The 18,207-nt window shown below is 45.1% G+C and overlaps 1 protein-coding gene across 1 annotated transcript in view; it reads left to right on the plus strand.

Moving 5' to 3' along the window:
- LOC146190581 (cell adhesion molecule Dscam1-like) overlaps positions 1 to 18,001 on the plus strand; it is a 79,213-nt gene extending 61,212 nt beyond the window's left edge. The window contains exons 19-23 of the mRNA XM_084600198.1: positions 1,044 to 1,229; positions 3,749 to 3,960; positions 8,094 to 8,181; positions 14,656 to 14,835; positions 17,811 to 18,001. Coding sequence (XP_084456324.1) covers positions 1,044 to 1,229; positions 3,749 to 3,960; positions 8,094 to 8,181; positions 14,656 to 14,835; positions 17,811 to 18,001 — 857 coding nt within the window. The remainder of the gene's footprint in view (positions 1 to 1,043; positions 1,230 to 3,748; positions 3,961 to 8,093; positions 8,182 to 14,655; positions 14,836 to 17,810) is intronic.
- The last annotated feature ends 206 nt before the right edge of the window (positions 18,002 to 18,207 follow it).

Genomic DNA, 18,207 nt, shown 5'->3' on the forward strand with positions numbered 1-18,207 from the left:
CTTTAAATCTCATATTTATTTGTTTATACTCTCCCATGCTTTAAAATTAAAAACTGCAAAATAGTTTCCTCATAGGAAAAAGACGATCGAGGCTGCGCAGCACTGAGTGTAAATAATCTTCGCAACCCCGCGATTTTTTTTTTTTTTTTTTGCGATCAAACAACATGAGCAAGTTTGCACCGCCAGAACCATACAGAAACTACCCTTTCAGCTGGGCATCGAACGTCTAGCCTTGCGCAAGCCGTAGTATGTCGACACTGTGGTCGCCGTTCCTTTCTCTGCGTAAAAGTTCAGGGTTGCACGGTGCAGTGAAGCGCGGTCTCCAACCTTCCCTCTCCGCTGTCGCTGCCGAAGGCGAGCAGTAGTCGCTTTTGTATGTCTCCGCCTATAAAGCGTTAAGTCCTACACTGAATTCGACCGAACGACAAAAAAAAAAAAAATGTCATCGATCGCGCCATACCCTACTGCAGTAAACCGACCATCTGAATGGCGACGAGGTCTGTTGCTGAGAAACTCGAAATCGTGTCAAGCACAGTTAGTCACGTCTCGCATATTGACCATGCTGATGCAAAATTGCATGTTGGCACTCATCTTTGAGCGCTTGGAAAGGGAACGCCGCTAGAGACAGTTTCTAGTGCTTGTATATTAATGAAGGCATGCAGAACCATCCTCAGTAAACCTCACTGGACAGAAAAAAAATAACAGAAAAAGTTAACTTTGAACAAAAATGAATGTAATGTGAACATATCCACACAAATTTAAAATCAGTGCAAGGCAGAACACAAACCTTCTTTCAGCATATATCCAAATGAGGAATATATAGAGGTGCAGACTGGTCCACCAGCTGTTTTGTTATGTTATGTTAATCTTGCAAAGGCAAGAAATACGCAATCGCAACGGAAGAGAACAAGCACAAATGTTGTCTATCCCCCCCCCTTTTCGCTACTAAAAAGGAAACTCAATTTCTCGCAATGTTTCGCGAATACGAATGCCATTTTGAGAATAATAGGTGAGTGCTATTGTGCCAACCTTTCACCCAACAGAGTACGTGCTGCACTACGGCGGCGAAGACGGGGACTGGAAGACGCATCAGCTCGCGACAAACGAGCGGCAGTTTGTACTTCAGAACCTGCGCTGCGGGTCGCAGTACCGACTCTACGTGACCGCCTCCAACAGCCTGGGCATGGGAGAGCCCGGGGAAGAAGCTCTTGTCCGCACCCGTGGATCCCGTGAGTATTTCAACAAAAAGCACGAAAAAGGTCTCTCTCAGTGCGCGTGTTCAATCCAGATGCTCAGCCCTGAATGAATATCAAACAGCACGCGCAGAAAGTTTTCAGTGTATCTGAGCACCTCTTAGGCAATGGTATACGTACGCAGGAATCGACCAGAAACAAAAGAAAAAGTTCGCTGACACTCTGCTTGCTATCGCGATTATCATGAGCTTTTCCACACCGAGTCACGAGCATTTTTTTTTTTTTTTCTGTCGGCGCAAGTTTAATACGGAGCACGTGATGATCAGTCAGGTGGCTCAGGTCTGTCCAAGGCCAGCGATCTAGGAGGCCAGAAAGGACAGATGAGAAAATGTAGATGGGCAGCGATTAAAAAGCGAGGAAAGGAATTGGGAAAGAAAATAGAAAGATGCCTTCACATGCAAAGATATAGAACAGAGAAATAATTCGCCCTCTCCTCGAGTGCTACAGTTTTTCCCCTTATCACTCCCGTCCATCGCTATCGGCGCTGCGTCGAGCAGGTTCACGAGGGACGTTATCGCGTGCTGTATTTCTTTGAGGTGTTTATTCTGTCAGGCTTTAGATACTCCACTCCTAGCCTCGTGTCTTGAACTCTTCTTTACTTAGGCTAGTGGTTGCAGCTGGAAAGCTAAAGCCCGCTTGGCGCAGTGCCGCCGAATACAATGAATAAGGGCGATAAGGATGAGAGGTGTTGCACTTTAGTTATTTTTGTTTCATTTCTCCTTTTTTGTCTCGCTGATCGACAGCGTCGCTCTACTTTCTCCAACAACGTTCTGCCTTCTTTTTCTTGTCGCTAACCATCTCTATTATCTTATTTCTCCTTCCTGACCTTCTTGGTCGCTCGTCTTGGACGGACGTGTGTGTGCTCCGTATAATGAAACATGCGGTAAAAATTACGTGGTTGAAGTCTCACGACATAGTCCATTAGTTTTCAGCGCCTGCATGCTTCATTCACATATGTCTAAAGCGGAGCACAGCCGTAGCTCTCACCGCATCTGCAGGATAACTAGCTGGCTTTAATGCTGCAAGCCACTTACATTCTGACTGCTTACAATGGGTTCAATATAGTGTTTCCTCCTCCATCGTAAAAAAGCGCGATCTTACAATTTCTTCCGCGTTGCAGAAATAAATTATACTCACATTATCTCTAATACGCGATCCAGCTTGCTTGCACATAGCAAACTCAACTAAGGAGAAGCAGAGATTTATTTCTGATCGGCATCAAAATATTGTTAGCGTTATTTTAGTATACTTTTTTTTCTTATGTGTGTATCATACCAGCTTCCCAACAATATATGGGTGAGTATCTAAAACACGAAAAATAACAAGAAATCAAGCTACTGCAACGGGAAAAGTACAAGTCGAGTAGCTTCACTTTTTCCTTTTAAGTTCGAAAGCCGAGAGGGCTGTCTTAGAATGCTGTCGGAGAGCACATTCGGAGGTTGTGCCCAAAGCGACCTGCTGGCGCCCGCATCAGCGTCCCAAAGGGTCCCTCAATTGTCCCGAAGACGCCCTTTTTTTTTACACCTCAATTACTCTTGGCGGACCCGCACAACTCCGGGATAAACAAAGGTTGGCCGTGCTCTCTTGACGTAAATGCAGTTTATGTTTGCGACCTTCCTTCAAGCGAAGTTCCTTGTTTCGAGGTAAGTCTTGGCGGCACTCTTCAGCGGCGCTCTATTCCCTTGAAATGTTGTTTCTGGTTGTTTTTCTGAAGCGTATTATTAGGCACCTTCTCATGTAGCAACGTTGGTTACGAAGTTTATTAGCCCTTCTGCTTAAATAAGATCGGTTAGAGTTGTGTGCAGTTGTCAGAAACTGTCATAAAATGCTTGTCTGCGCATAGTAATGAAAAGAATCAGGTAGGGTGTGAATTTTACGAAAGGGATAGTTTCGGAGCACGTTTCTTCACCTCGCAATGTCTTTCTCTCTCTCTGTTTCTCTCTCTCTCTCTTTCTCTTTCTCTCTCTTTCTGAGATACTATGCTTCTTTAAGCACGACATGACGCTTTTTTATCGCCCGAATTGCACGACACAGCTCGTATGACGTGGCATGACACACCTGGGCTCTATGCAATTCGTTCCTAAGTGTGTCTGCGTGACTTGCTGCAAAGACTTGCAACGATATCTGCTTTGATGGCTTGTTCTCACAGAACCGATCAGGGATCCAGCGCTACAATAGAAGCTCCCTTCACCCTTACGTAGCATTGGCACCTGTCCTGGAGTAGAAACAGCTCGAATAAGGATCAATTTTGCACACATACACAAAAGCTTTTGTGCACAGATATGTTAAGGGATCTCGCTTACCTACCTATCCCACCTAATTGAACGTATCGGTTCAATGAAAAATTAAACTGACGCCACTTTCGCTTTTTACAAAACTAAGAGGCAAATGAAATAACTTCTTTTATTAATCAGGAAATAGCCTTTCGTACACTCAGCCCGTATGTCTCTTTCTTTTTCATTGCACCTTCTTGTCTTCCCATTGCACCTGAGCAGCGCCCGTGGCTCCAAGCAAAGAGGGCTTCGTGGTGGCCAACAAGACTAGCGCCTTGCTTCGGCTGGGCCGCTGGGGCGATGGCGGCTGCCCCATCAGTCGCTTCGTGCTCCAGTACCGGCAGAAGAGCGAGCCCTCCTGGGCTGCCGTCGCTCTCACCGTTGCGCCACCGACGTCGGGGGAGCACACCCTCGCACCACTCGCTCCCGGCAAGGTGAGGAAGTGCCGCGTGCGTTCTTGCACTGTCTTCTCACCTCCTTTCAGCCCCATTCTTCCTCGACACTCGCCGCGAGCCATGTTTACTTTCGCGGTAAGCTAATTTTCCGCTAGAATCGTTATTTATCAAGGCGCGTGGACCTGATCGCTTGGCTAAGATGCTGGGCCAGACACTGCGTTTCTAATATACCGAGGATGTGCTCCTGACTTGATTCTACGGGTTACAAATTGTCACCGCCGCTGAGTCTTAGTTGCGATTATGGTCAAACTGCGCACAACGCGATGAACCCTTTAAGGTGCGGGAGGTCAAATTAGCCAAGTTTTGGGGGTTGGCTTTAAACGTATCCGCGTAAGCAAGGGGTGCATTTTTAGCCAGTTTATAACGCGCTGCCAGCTCATAAAGAAAAAAAGAAACGTTTTGAGACACTGAAGTTAAAGGAACGATGCGCCAGCTTTGATGGCTCCCGTCTGGGGCACCTCTGACAGGTTCTCGTTCAAGGGTACATAGTTTGTCACTCGCTTAATCATTAATCTCCTTATTTATGGTTGTTTGTATTAAGTGACATGTATTCTTCAGCATACAATCTAAGTTGCCGCACTAAGTAAAAAACCACCCGACATAAATGAAAAACCCGCTTTCACCAAGCCCGATGAACGTGTGTGCGTGAGGTCAAGGAGTAGCATGCCAATTCAGGATCCAAGGATGGCGGGTTCGAATCCCGTCTCAGCCTCCCAATTCCAAAGGGATTTTCAAGGTGGCTGGTTCGAAAGTTTCGCCCATATTATCTGGTATTATTATGTCTCACAACCCGCCGAAAGGTCAGTGCTCGACCACCTCACCTTCCGTCTAGCTGCTGTCAAGGGGATGTCTGGTTAATTTTTCGCTCATAACGCTGGTGGTAATCGGTTAATCAATAAATCGATCAATCGCTTTGTTACTGTATAAAAAAACGTCCCCGCGTCTATCCGTGCTTCTTCCTACTTGTCATTCATCGAGCCAAAGCAACTGAGAAAAAAAACTTACTCACCAGAAAATTGTATTTTGCTGTTCCTAAATCGAATGTTCTCTAATACTTCAATTTTTCTGATCTGCTAGATATTCTCCCGTAGAAATTCGTTCCCAAGTTTTCGACGCACCAGCTGCGTACTAAAAGAAAGATATAGAGTATTGCTTCCTTCTCTGCTTAATGGGTGCCATAAACTGCGCACCACTTTTTGGTGCTATATAAATATAACAGGCCTTTATGGAAGGACCGTGCAGAAAACAAAGGCAGGCTTTATTATATTTTACATATAGAATTGCAGGTTATTATCCTTTTAATGCGCCAGAAATTCATTTTACGAAATCCTTATGTGCACTGACGCTTCAATTTTGTTTTTGTTTTTATGCGCTAGTTTTAAGGCTTCCGTCCAGCGGACTGCCTTGCATCGGCTTAGCAGTTGGCCACGTTGTAAGCGAAATCTCACGTGCACGGCTTTGTCAGATGTCCGGGAACTATTTAGTCGCCAGGTCGTGTGGCGTCACAAGGTCAGGTGACGTAGCCTCGCTGGCAGGAGCTTTACGGAGCGTGACGTAGTAATGAAACCAGATACAGTACCACTGGGCCACCTAGGCCGTCGGCGTAACAAAATCCTGCCGACGCCCATGGTGGCCACATATGCATGTTCACAGAACTTTGCTTAATCGTGGCTTCGTTTCTAGTTTTTATGACCTTTCACATAAATGAGCAACTTACAAAGGTATGTTAATAAATATGCATGAAATAATGGAAACTCAAATTAACAGATTAGTGATTAAGCGGGTAACAAAGTACCCGTGCACGAGCGAGGATACGTAAAGGGAGGCCGCGGATGACAGCCATTATAGCTGTTACGTCATACATCAGAAGGCGGAACTACAGCGTACAAAACTTTCTCTTTTTAAATGAAGACGAAACAGTGATGTAAAGCAGCGTTCTGGCACGCAAACAAACGCTAGCAAATTCAAAGCACTAACAATGGCACCGCTGATCTGTTTTGGTCGTGCGGGACTCAACTCACCAGGGGGATAAAAAACACTCGGCGGCGAACACTCTTTAAAAAGAACCGTTGAAACCGTTGAACAACTACTTTCTTTTTCGGTTTCCTCTTTCTTTTTCTTCTTCTTTTTCTTTTTTTGTGTGTGTGAGCGCTTCGTTACAAAAGATGAGTGTGTGCGACCAGGCAGAAAAGTTTCCCGAAACGAGAGCGCAGAAATTTCAATTATCCGGGCGTTGAACAGTCTTATCCTCTTAACAAACAGCGGCGCAGAGAATCCCACGTTTTCCATTGACCATGAACATTTCACGAATAATGGGGGAACTCTGAGACCTCTTGTTTGGCTCAAAAAAAGAATGGCGAAGGGGGGCACAGCTGCTTGCTGGAAGTGAGGGCGGGCTGCTGCACGTGCGTTCCTCCACCGCTCTCTCATAGCTGATATATACAAGGGCATTAAATTGCTTTTACAATGGCGCGTCTATTCTTAGGCACGCGTGAAAAAACATATATTGTGTTAAATTCTAGCGTCTTTTTCTATGGGTAAGAGGTCTGCCACCGTGCATCGCTTGTTATTGTTCGAGTGACAAAGCATTTAAATTAGCTCAATATGAGTCCATTCCTCGTTCTAGACACGAGGTGTAATTTCTGGCTTTCTTTTATCGAACCGAACAAACTTCGCAAGAAAACATCTGATTTGCAGCTTTTCACCTAATCACTCGCCCGCGAATGCTATAGGATGCTGATCTCTAAAGTAATTCTTGTTTTACAGTATTGCGCGTTACTTCAGTACTCGCGTCGCCCTACGTGGAAGACTTGCGTATTATATGTTCTTCCTTGGCAGCTTATTTTTTCTACGTTAGTCATCTTACACAGGCCCGCGCGACAGCAACGTTGTGTCATGCGGTGTGGCATCGGGTTGTAGCATATCGCAATGTACCCTGCCGTGTGCTTCCTCATATGCTATAGTTTTCAATTCACCCAGTGTTAGCTGAATGAAGCTTGTTGGTGTCAACTAAAATAGTTTGGTAGGTTTAGTTTGTTGGGCTTACCATCCCACAACACGACTCGAAGAGCAGCCGTAGTGGAGGGCTCCGAAAATTTCGACTACCTGGGGTTCTTTAACGTGCCCTGGGCATTGCACAGCTCATGGACGCCTAGCTTTTCGCCTTCGTCGAAAAGCGGCCACCGCTGCCGGGATTCGATCCCGCATCCTTGGGCACAACAGTTGAGCGCCGTAACCAATTTAGGTGTTGTCAACCTATAAACATTGATCACATTGTAAGAAACACGAATATTTACCGCATGCGCGCACGAATCCTCACACCCGTCTTCTTTTCTGTGTTTAGCAACATTACTTTTTCGTCTCACCGAACTGTTATCCAAAAAGAGACCAAGACCGACTGCAATACAGACCTGCACAGATAGCACTGCTCCAGCGCGCACCTTCTAGTTCATAGCCTTCGCCGCTAGGGAACGAACACTATAGGTAGCCTGGTGCTACTCTAAACCTGTTAATAAGAAGGGTCTGTTAGTTCTATAATTTTTCTTCGTCGTTATAGTTTAATTATCTGTCCACGCTGTAATGCACAAGCATCTGTTCTGCGCATGTGCAGCGAGTAACTGCAGTGCCGTCGCACAAAGCGGAATCGCGGTATGTCTTCTGGCGAGAGAAAAACATTATAAAAATAAACACTCTCCGCTAAAATACAAAAAGGCAAAATTTTTTAAGTGTAACTCGGGCAAAGATCTTTTTTTTTTTTTAATTTGGGTACAGTTTGTTTACAATAATTTGTGATTTGATGATGATGAAAATGACAGACGAACAGGTCAACCGAGCGCCCTCAACGGCGAGAAAGGTAACGAAAGTTGGCGCACGAGGTCCCATAGGACCCTGTTTTCTGTGCAGGTCTGTATTTCAGTCGGTCTTGAAAGAGACAATGTGCATACTATAAGGATCAAGTACCAAAATGTGGCACATCGCTTCGATATTACTTCCCCTATTTACTGTGTCATTTTTTTCTTGCGCGCTGTTGAAAACACAAGTGCTTCAACGTATTTCACGAGGCTTATTTATTTTTATTTTTTGCCTCTCGTTCCGATTTCTTTGCATGGAAGGTGTACGAGCTGAGTGTGGTGGCCCACAACGACGCAGGAGCGACGAGGGCGGAATACGACTTCGTCACGCTCTCCCAAAGGGCCACAAGTGAGTCCGCTCTGCCGCCTGGTCATAACATCTGAAGTAAAAAAAAAAAATCAAAAGCAGTGTGACTAAATTAGTATGAAGAAATAAGAGAGTAATTATTCCCTACCGAAGTGCGCTTAGAGAAAGCAGAAAAAGCCAATGCGTTAAGTGTTCTCGGCTTCTCTGGCGATGCGCAGTTTTCAGGCTATTAATTCATGATTAGTGAGCTGTTAGCGCGCTATTAACGCCTTGGGAATCGACGAGAAGGTATAATAAATATGCAGAGGCCAGTTTATAAGAGATTTAGAGTGACGTGTAACAGGTGCGTTAAAAATTGCTCTTTTCGAAGTTGCGAGCAAACACAGGTACTAATCGCTCTCTCCTTAGATATTTCCTATCCACTTGGTTATTTCCTAAGCAACAACGATTTCTTGATTGGATGACTTTTGTCCAATTTTATTTTTGTGTATACGGACTTTTTTTTTCTTTGCGTCCAGTTTGTCCTCTGTTTAATACTTTTTCAGCTATCGAAGCTTAGATTTTTTTTTTTACCGTCAACCGGTAATTCCGGAAGCAGGTAGCAACTTTCGTAGTATAGCGCCAGCGAGTAGCTCAGTCTTAGAATATCCAAGAGTAAACAGCTGAAAGCGGTCAGCTTACTCTAAAATTTTGTCCGTGGCCGTGACAAGAGTATACAAAGCAATCATCTTCAAATGCTTTATATTGCAGTTCAGGACAAAAGCAGGAAGCTCTTCTACCGCCATTGCCTGCTAACACAACGACCAACAAAACAAGCCAGTGCAGTTATGGTTATTGTAATGACACTTCTCAACTTAGCCGCTTGGTCGCCTTCGGGCACTCACCTTCATTTCTTTTCTTCACAATACGTCGAAGCTCACCCTTAAACTTAAGCTTCTTGTTTAACGGCCATTTTTTAAGACAAAAAATTTGAGACATAGTTTGTTTATCAACTTTGCTCGGCAGGGATTATAAATATCCGTGATGCGCAGTTCTGAGGACCACAGTCTCAAAAAGAGGAACCAAAAAACAAAAACGGAAGTCTCAGAGTTCCAGTTCACTCGCTTATGTCTGCACTGCTGTCAGCGATAGAAAATATTAACCTCGGCATCCGCATCGACATTGTCGCCATCTATCTACGTGAAAATAAGGGTTGGCGGAGGCCTGACCACGACATCGCCCTCGAGACAAGTGTGCCTAGCGCGAACTGGGGTCGCTGTTATCGCTCATGTCACCGGCCATCCAGAGTTTTCTGGGGCATTTCCATAACACGACAGCGGTAAACAGACTTGGTAGCCCGGGTCAGCAAAACAGTACAGGATGCGGGTGTCGGTCGAAGCAGGCGTGATATAGTAACCTGAACGCGAACCAAGTATAGAAAAAAAAAATCAGTCGGGTCTCATCGTCTGATATTTGCGTGCTACTTTCGCAGTGCAGAATTATGAAGTGCGGTGAAATCGGCCGCACTTGTATTTTGTCATAAGAGCCATCGTTTTTTTTTTTTTTTTCATCGGTGCAAAGTGTTTGTATGTTGTGATTAATATCGGTGCAGGTTGTAAAGAAATGAGGTCGGGACGTTTTACAAGAAGTCCACGCTCATTAATCTTTCAACTCTCTGAATGCGGCAGTTTACTAGCGCGCACACACGCACGCACGCACGCACACGCACACACACACACACACACACACACACACACACACACACACACACACACACACACACACACACACACACACACACACACACACACACACACACACACACACACAAACACACACCGTGCGCACGCACAGGAGCTCGAATTCTCACACTCGTGTAGTGTGTACAAAGATAAAATATTTAAAAAAAAAACGAAATCGTAATCACATTATATGCTTAGAGGTCAGCCTATAATATACACAAAACGAAAGATTTTACAACGCTGGAAGAAAATGTACTTAATTTTTGATCGTCATTTAAAGGACTGTGTACATGCACGTACAGTCATGAGCAATATGCGAGCGAACAAACTTTTTGCACACAATTGCGAACATTCTCGGTATTTCTCTAATAAATATGATAGCGACCTACGGATATTATGCATCTAAAGGAAACCTCTTGAAAAAGCTGAATAATCTGTTCTTGTCAAACAAAATTATCCAGTAACAATAAATGAATGCTCAAACTTTGTTCTAGCTCACATTATTCATGACTGTACATTGAATTTTGCACAGCGTTCGCTATCTCTGGAGGATGATGAAACCGCGTTTACAGCGGACCTAGCTCTCACCAAAAATGCGTGCATGGTGTCCAAATATTTATTTAAATACCCGAGATTACTCGCAGATGCTTCGCGATTGCTGGAATACGTATAAAACATTCAATGTTGTTAACTAACATGAACTACTTACAATCGAGAAAAACCACAACACGAGTGCGAAATTGTCACCCGATGATATAACGTGAGCAAGTGCCAAATTACGTGATGGCATTATATGGTCAGATTTAATTCGTGTAATTGTAAGTGAATTACGGCTAATCGCAAGAAAGGCGATCATGTAGGCATGTGCGCGTCAGCAGTGATGCAACTACGCGCTGCTACATAGCATAACTAGTGTTTGCAACCTTTCCAATTAGTTCAGTTAAGTTCGAATTCTGAGAGCATATTTCGTGAGAACCAACCAACCTTCGCGAAGCAGGCTAGGTCAGTACCTTATTCCAGCGAGCTTCTCAGCCCAGCAAGGCAGGTACGAGCCTAAAGCTGTACATCGTGCTACATCCTCGTAGAACATATTAGTAGTAGACTGAAAAACACCGTTATGACTGTTAATTCTGATGAGCGCGTTTATTTTAAGGGATTCGAAAATTTGTCGAATTACACTGTCGTTCTCTCGCAATTACTGGAGTCATTGAAAAGTAGTGTTTCTTCGCAAAAATTCCCTTCGCTCGCGTGGCAGACATGGTTATATTCCTAGCAAAGGCTAACAATGCCTCAGACGTAATTTGTGCTAGCGGCTAGGTTCTAGACACGGAGAATGGGGAAAACTCGATGTAAAGAAGCTGGAAAATAGGACAGGGGCTGACTGAACATCCGGCGACGGCAGGGGCATTGCCTTTTAAACACTTGTCTTCCATCGCCCCGCCGTGATGAGCGATGAAAGCCGGCTGTAGAAATAGCGGTGCTTTCCTTTAGAGAAAATCCGTCAACAGCGGCAGTTATCACCGCAATTTCCGATTTTAGCCGCGACTAGAAATAACGTTCTGATGTCATATCCATTTTTATGCCACAAGTAAGCCGACATTTTGCTATAATTGTTCGCAAGGTCCATATATAACGTGTTCTGAGCGACTTTTAAAAAAATTATCAACTTTGGCCTGACACAAATCAATCAGTTTATGTATACTAGACGATGGGTAGCAATCGTGGCTTAAAAGGAAGAAACGATTAACGGCGAATTCCACAAGATGTGAACTGCGCGGACGTCCAATCTTAATAAATCACTCCTGCAAGCTTTCCCATGCTTAGCAGCTCAAGTCATGCATTGTGCATCAATTTTAAGTGTGACGTCTAGTCCAGTCTGCAAACCGAAACTCTCTTCTTTGGATGTGAAGCTTCAATCGCCAAAAGGAAATATTGTAATATCTGTCAAATGCTCCGGCCAAAAAACAATGAAAGAATTGTAGAGGTTAAACTATCATTTTTCAAAAGGCAAACAAGAGCAACAACCAAGTCTCACGAGCCGTAACCACCTCCCGCAGTCACTGCTGCCGCTTCGTTCTTGGCTCGCTTCCGCGCTTGGTAAGCTTCTCGTTATTCTGTGGTATCGACAGCCTGTCTGGAACGGCTGCGGTCACTGTCTTTAGCGAGAGTGGCATATGTCCATGACGTATTTGCCTAGGTTAAACGAAAGAGCATCGCAGATGTAACTTCAGGAAGACGACAATGTTTACTGCACGGGCAAGAGCATGTTGCAGTTTTACACGAGGCGTGATCGGCTGGGGGAACAGCATAATGCTCTCATGCCTGGGCACGATGATGAACACATGTTTGCTGCACAGAGCGAGATGTAACGTCGTACGGCGCACATGTAATAAATAACGTTATTATTTTTTTAAATACGTGGCGCCATCTGTCGAACGCATGAGGTACTGGATCCAGAAATAACGCGAAACTTGCAAATGAATGCAACTGAGCTAACGCTCTAAATTCACGACGGCGATGCGATTAATAGCAATTCAAGTTTCTTATGGAGTTCCGCACCACCAGCTCCCAGTTTGTAACCGAACGTTTCAACACAACGGTCGAACGGCTTCTCAAGACCCAACGGCCTTCTTCGTCGTCCGAAGGCATGAATGGGAGACCGGTCGTAATTCTGTTCTGGTGTGAGGCACAGTAATTATTAATAAACTTTGTTCCGCGCCACTTTACATCTCAGCTACTTCCTTGCTGCAGCTGGAGCCATACATAAGCGCACCCTCACCGGAAGCTCGCGCTCTTTCGCAACACGCACGGCTACACTGGGCGTCCATCATAACGTCGCCGCGCCAATCGACGCGTCCAGCTCGTTGGACTTACGCGCGCGGACTCCGACCAAATTTCGTCTTCAACGCCGCCGGCTCAGTGCAAAGAACCTGAGTGCCACCAAAGTGCCCACTCACTCGCCACCACATTCGAGCGCGAGTCCCACGCTCGACTCTTGGCTCCCTCTCCAAAAGCTCGCAGTCGACGCACGATCGATGCTGGATCCGCTGGCAACACGACGCTTCTGGACGCGCAATCCATCACACGCCGCGCGCGAATGTCGTCATCGAGAAAAGAGCATCGTCGGCAGACCGGGCGACAGAGAAAGCGACCGACCGACGCTGCTCTCCCCACGCATCTGCGCTTCCTTAGTCGTCAACACAGCCTCTGGCCAAGTCATCGCGTCCTCGGATGTCTTCAGACGCTTCATTCGTGAAGAAGGAGCATCACCTCCGTCGCCGCGGCATAGGCGTCACCGGCTCTGGGCGTTAAGGGATGCGAGCTCTCTAGGCCGATAAGTCCCAGACGTGCCAATCACGGCACCGTTATGCCGCTTAGCCCGAAGGCCTTCTCCAGTCACGAGGCCCTCGCTGTTCCGTTAGCCCGAAACAAGTGCTGACACCGAGTTATTAACTTATCACTCATGCGGAACAACACCGAAGGAAGAAGCTTTTAAACATGAGAGACAAAGCGTAGGCTATATATGTTTATATAATTGTGCTTAGTTGAGCATACGTTAAAAAAATCACCACTGGAGTGAAACAATGTATTTTTCGGTCTGGTACCGCGTTCGAATGTCAAACACATTGTGACATTTCAAAATAGATGTGTAAATTGTGAATCATAAGAGGCATTTCAGCTTTTTCCGTCTTTACAAGAAAGTCCTTCATACTTACTGCATATTTGTGTGTGTGTGTGTGTGTGTGTGTGTGTGTGTGTGTGTGTGTGTGTGTGTGTGTGTGTGTGTGTGTGTGTGTGTGTGTGTGTGTGTGTGTGTGTGTGTGTGTGTGTGTGTGTGTGTGTGTGTGTGTGTGTGTGTGTGTGTGTGTGTGTGTGTGTGTGTGTGTGTGTGTGTGTGTGTGTGTGTGTGTGTGTGTGTGTGTGTGTGTGTGTGTGTGTGTGTGTGTGTGTGTGTGTGTGTGTGTGTGTGTGTGTGTGTGTGTGTGTGTGTGTGTGTGTGTGTGTGTGTGTGTGTGTGTGTGTGTGTGTGTGTGTGTGTGTGTGTGTGTGTGTGTGTGTGTGTGTGTGTGTGTGTGTGTGTGTGTGTGTGTGTGTGTGTGTGTGTGTGTGTGTGTGTGTGTGTGTGTGTGTGTGTGTGTGTGTGTGTGTGTGTGTGTGCGTGCGTGCGTGCGTACGTGCGTGTGCGTGTGCGTGTGCGTGTGCGTGTGCGTGTGTGTGTGTGTGTGTGTGTGTGTGTGTGTGTGTGTGTGTGTGTGTGTGTGTGTGTGTGTGTGTGTGAGAGAGAGAGAGAGATAAAATTAGCGTACGTTTTCATTTATTAAGAAGGTGAGAGTGAAATACCTAGCGTACATTTAGTGGTTTAGGTTCAGAATGATGCCTTGTCCTCGTGTTCTGAATGTGACAACTGTGCACGAAGTCCTCTCTGTGCACAGTTTCTTGCTTTAAAAAGATACCTGCGTACTTTCATTTTTAACAAAGATGGCATTCAGCCCTAACATCAATAAATTCGTAAGGTTTTTCACTTTCACTTTTTTCAATTTAGTGTTGTGTCGTAATTTTTTATTTCTCTTTCTCTTCGTAAAAGTTCGGGACCTCTTAATAAGACGTCAGAGGATGCCAGATTTGGGTCGACAGAGACTACCTCTGGAACGCGTCTTCTTTTTTACAAAGCCGCAGAGTATGCATGTTCACCCCACCCTCTCTCTTTCTGTCGGTCTTCCCGCTGTTCAAGCTTATTGACATTCAAAGCCAACACACCTTTATGACATCGATGTGTGCGCGCTCGCGAACGCAGAGACGACGACGGAGCCTATGTCCGGTTCCTCGGGCGGTGGCTTCCGGTTCCCTCTACAGGAGAACCTCGTGTTCATCGTTCCCGCACTCCTCTCCGCCTTCATCGTGGTGCTCGTGGTGGCGCTGGTGTTCTTCTATTGGCGAAGACAGCCGCCACTCGCTGACGCGGGACCTGAGAAGGGTAATCCTCTCTTTTTCAGCCCTCTTTCTTTCTTTCTCCTTTTTTTATTTTTTCTTTCATTCGCTTTGCACTTATCTTTTTCTTCCTTTATTTTTTTTTTCTTTCTCTGTTCCCTGCACTGCTATTTCCCTTCAGTTGGCTGCTCCTTCAACGAAATTCTAAGTCTAGGGAAAACGCTTCGTAAAGTGAACCCACACGACTATAGTGATGAGTTGGAAAACCTGTATAGAGAATAATACGTATTCTTTTCTTTTATTTTTGAAGGTTTGCTTTTTCCTGCAGAAAGTCTGATCTCGTATCACGACTAATCTGTGATTCATCTGCGCGAGTCACAGTCACAATTGTTTTGCGTGTTTTTGTTTGAAATAAAGATGCAGAAATATTTCTCACAACTCCATACCGTGGAATTGAGCTGCAAAAATACTGCATTTCATCATGGCCTTGGATCGCCAGGTACTGAACAGAACAGCACGTCAACCGCGAGTTAATATTTGCAAAACGCGCTAACGCACCTGTCCCAATATCAGATTTCGTTTCATCCGCTTTTAATTATGATAGGTTGCACATTTTTTTTAGTTGGAGACTTTATTCTGAAGCCCAAAGGTGTCGTTTCTAATTTTTTTTCTTAACAGAAGTCATGCTTGTGATTATAATATACTAAGAAAAATTCATTAGTGCTCTAAAGCCACAGCAGTTCGTATCCCGCTTCGAAAGAATGCCTAAAGCCAGGGATTCACGGTAGAATTTAGGGCGATGGCTCAAATATGGATTGAAACTTTATTCCGCATGGCTCAGGGCCGGAACTTTTGCAAGAAGCATCAAATGGACTTTGCGCCGAAAGGAAGAAATAAATAGAAAGATGGCGAAGTATAATCGTAATTCTTCCATATCTCTAAACAGCCAAAATCCTTTTCTTTTTTTTTTTTTTTTTTTTTTGCAGTGCGTCTTATTCCCCCATCCGAGCTACTACTTATTTCTTCTTCCTTTCCCTTCCCTTCCAGTCTTTGGATGCGCCAAAGACGGAGCCGAATCTTTTTATAAAAGGGGCACCGAGGCGCGAATAGCTTGGACGTATTTCGTCCAATAATTAATACACTGATCAGAGCGCTCACGCGTGCCCGGTCTGGCTGGTACGAAGTGAAGCCCTTCGACCGCTCGTCCGCCTAGATTTCGCTCATCCCGGGAAACGGCGGCGCAGGCGCATGGTTGAAACTAATGCCAGCTCCCGCTTATATTAGTGCCCTCTCTCCGACTTTCTCTCTTTCCTCGCATTGCGCACTTCTTCTTTCGGTTTGCGTCCTACCATCGCCCTGAACAGGAGCGCTGTGCAATACAATTTCTTTATATGCTGCTAGCATGGTGCGAATAAGAGTGCGCTTATGGGATTAAGTCGTAGGCTGATCAGAGTTTCCCGCATCGATCTTACCTGCTCTACCGCTGAAGAAGCACAGTGCGGCAGCTACCTTTCGTGTGTGATTGGTTTAGAAAGCTTTTCTCCATATTTGCTTTGTGCCTGCATACCACTACAAATCTAATTCACTCTCTTCTGTACAACTCTGCTGGCAAAGCCTATAACAAGCTAGGTCCGAACATGGCCAATGATGATTGGTTACAGTGCCGTCCAAGCAACCACTGAAAACAAAACATCGTTGTAGCCTGTTTGTACTATGTGTAGCTTGGCTGTGCCGTGTTTTTATATGAAGCAGCTGTTGGTACTGCATTCCGTGCCAGTCTCGACAAAATGTTTTCACAGCGGAGAGTATCATGGCGCAAAACATATTTCTCCTCAGTCATAATAATGCAACTCCATAGCTCTGTATGGTTTACACATCTTCGTCAGTACGAAAACTCTCAGCGCAATGCGGTTGCAATCAACCACAACACAAATTCGCCCATGCTTGCGCATAAAAATTTACAAAAGTTTCAAAGCCCCCTCTCCACCCACACCCCCTCCCCCACTAAAAAAAGTATACACATATTTTGCGCATTTATTGAAAATACATTTTGAACGAACGCAATTTCTTCACGTATTGTATAACTTCATAATAACAATAGGTATATACTCAGATCCTCTCTCGACAGGCTTCTAGTTCCTTGCTTAATTTTTTTTAACGCTCCTCATTGCCTTTCTAGGGCGGTTTTAATTACTCCTCCTGAGTGCACGACAAACTGCAGCCGGGACTTTCTGCTTCTCATAGAAAGCATAGACCATTTTTATTGATGTGTTCACAAAACGTAAATTGCAACATTCCACAGTTACCTCGCAGCTATTGAAAAAAAAAACCCCGCGTCGATTTGCTATGGCTGTCTTAATTGCTCGTCATTATATCATTACAAATTTCAGAACCAAAAGTATGCTACAAATCCTTAACTTCGCACGTTTCTATCAATAAATTCATAAAAATATCTTTCAATATTCAGTAGCTGCCTCGGCGTTGTTTTCAAAAACGCCGCCCATTGTTTTTTTTTAGGAGGTTTTAGAACTCGGTGCCAGTGCATGATAAACTCTAAAAGCAAATTTTTTGGCGCAGTTCGAAAGCTTAGCCCCCCCCCCTCCCCCCCCCCCCCCCCCCCCCCCCCCCCCCCCATGATTATCATGTTATGCTGCGCATAACATGATAATTTCCCACAGCGATCTCACATTTGAAAGGAGCCTTAAAATCCTATCTAACGAATATATTAGTCTGGTCAGTGCTTTAAGGGCCGCAGAGATAAGTTTGATGTGATTGATGAATATAAACAATAGTTCGAAGCTCCCACTCCTGTTCTAGAAATACGTACAACCACGAAGAACGTAAATTGAGATGTATCCTCGCCTCGATGCAGCTTTATCACAACATCCACTTTTCGTGAATGATGATATCAAGAAAAGTGTCTTCACTTAAATTTACGAAGAGTACAGGCTGAAAAATGACTAAAAGGTAATACACCAACAAAAAAGTGGTTAAACTTGTTATCTTTTTTCTGTCTTTCAGATCTTCCCGGAAGAAAAGTGTACGCCGAGGAGACGTTCATCATCTCTGAGCTCGCTCGGAAGGCGGACCGCGGCTCTCAGGACTCGCAGGCCGGAAGCATCTTTGACTCCCGCTCCAAGCGAAGCTACCACATCTATTCGACCAACCAAAGTAAGCCTCCGCAAAAGATGGGGGGTCTTGTTTCTGGGTGAAAGTGCTTCTGTTTAACCCGGAATTTCCTTCGCCGCCTGCCGCAAGCGCTGAGAAGGGCTTAGAGAAGATCCTTTGCAAACGGCCTTTCTTTTATTTTGGTAACTTTGTTGTGATACGCAAGGCATACTTTTTTTTTTCCTGCCTTTATCGACAAGGAAGCAAACAAAGTATACACGGGGGGGGGGGAAAGGTACTGAAAATAAAA

The sequence above is a fragment of the Amblyomma maculatum genome, chromosome 4 (assembly GCF_055883805.1).
Source record: "Amblyomma maculatum isolate TAMU_Amacu chromosome 4, ASM5588380v1, whole genome shotgun sequence".
NCBI lineage: Eukaryota > Metazoa > Arthropoda > Arachnida > Ixodida > Ixodidae > Amblyomma > Amblyomma maculatum.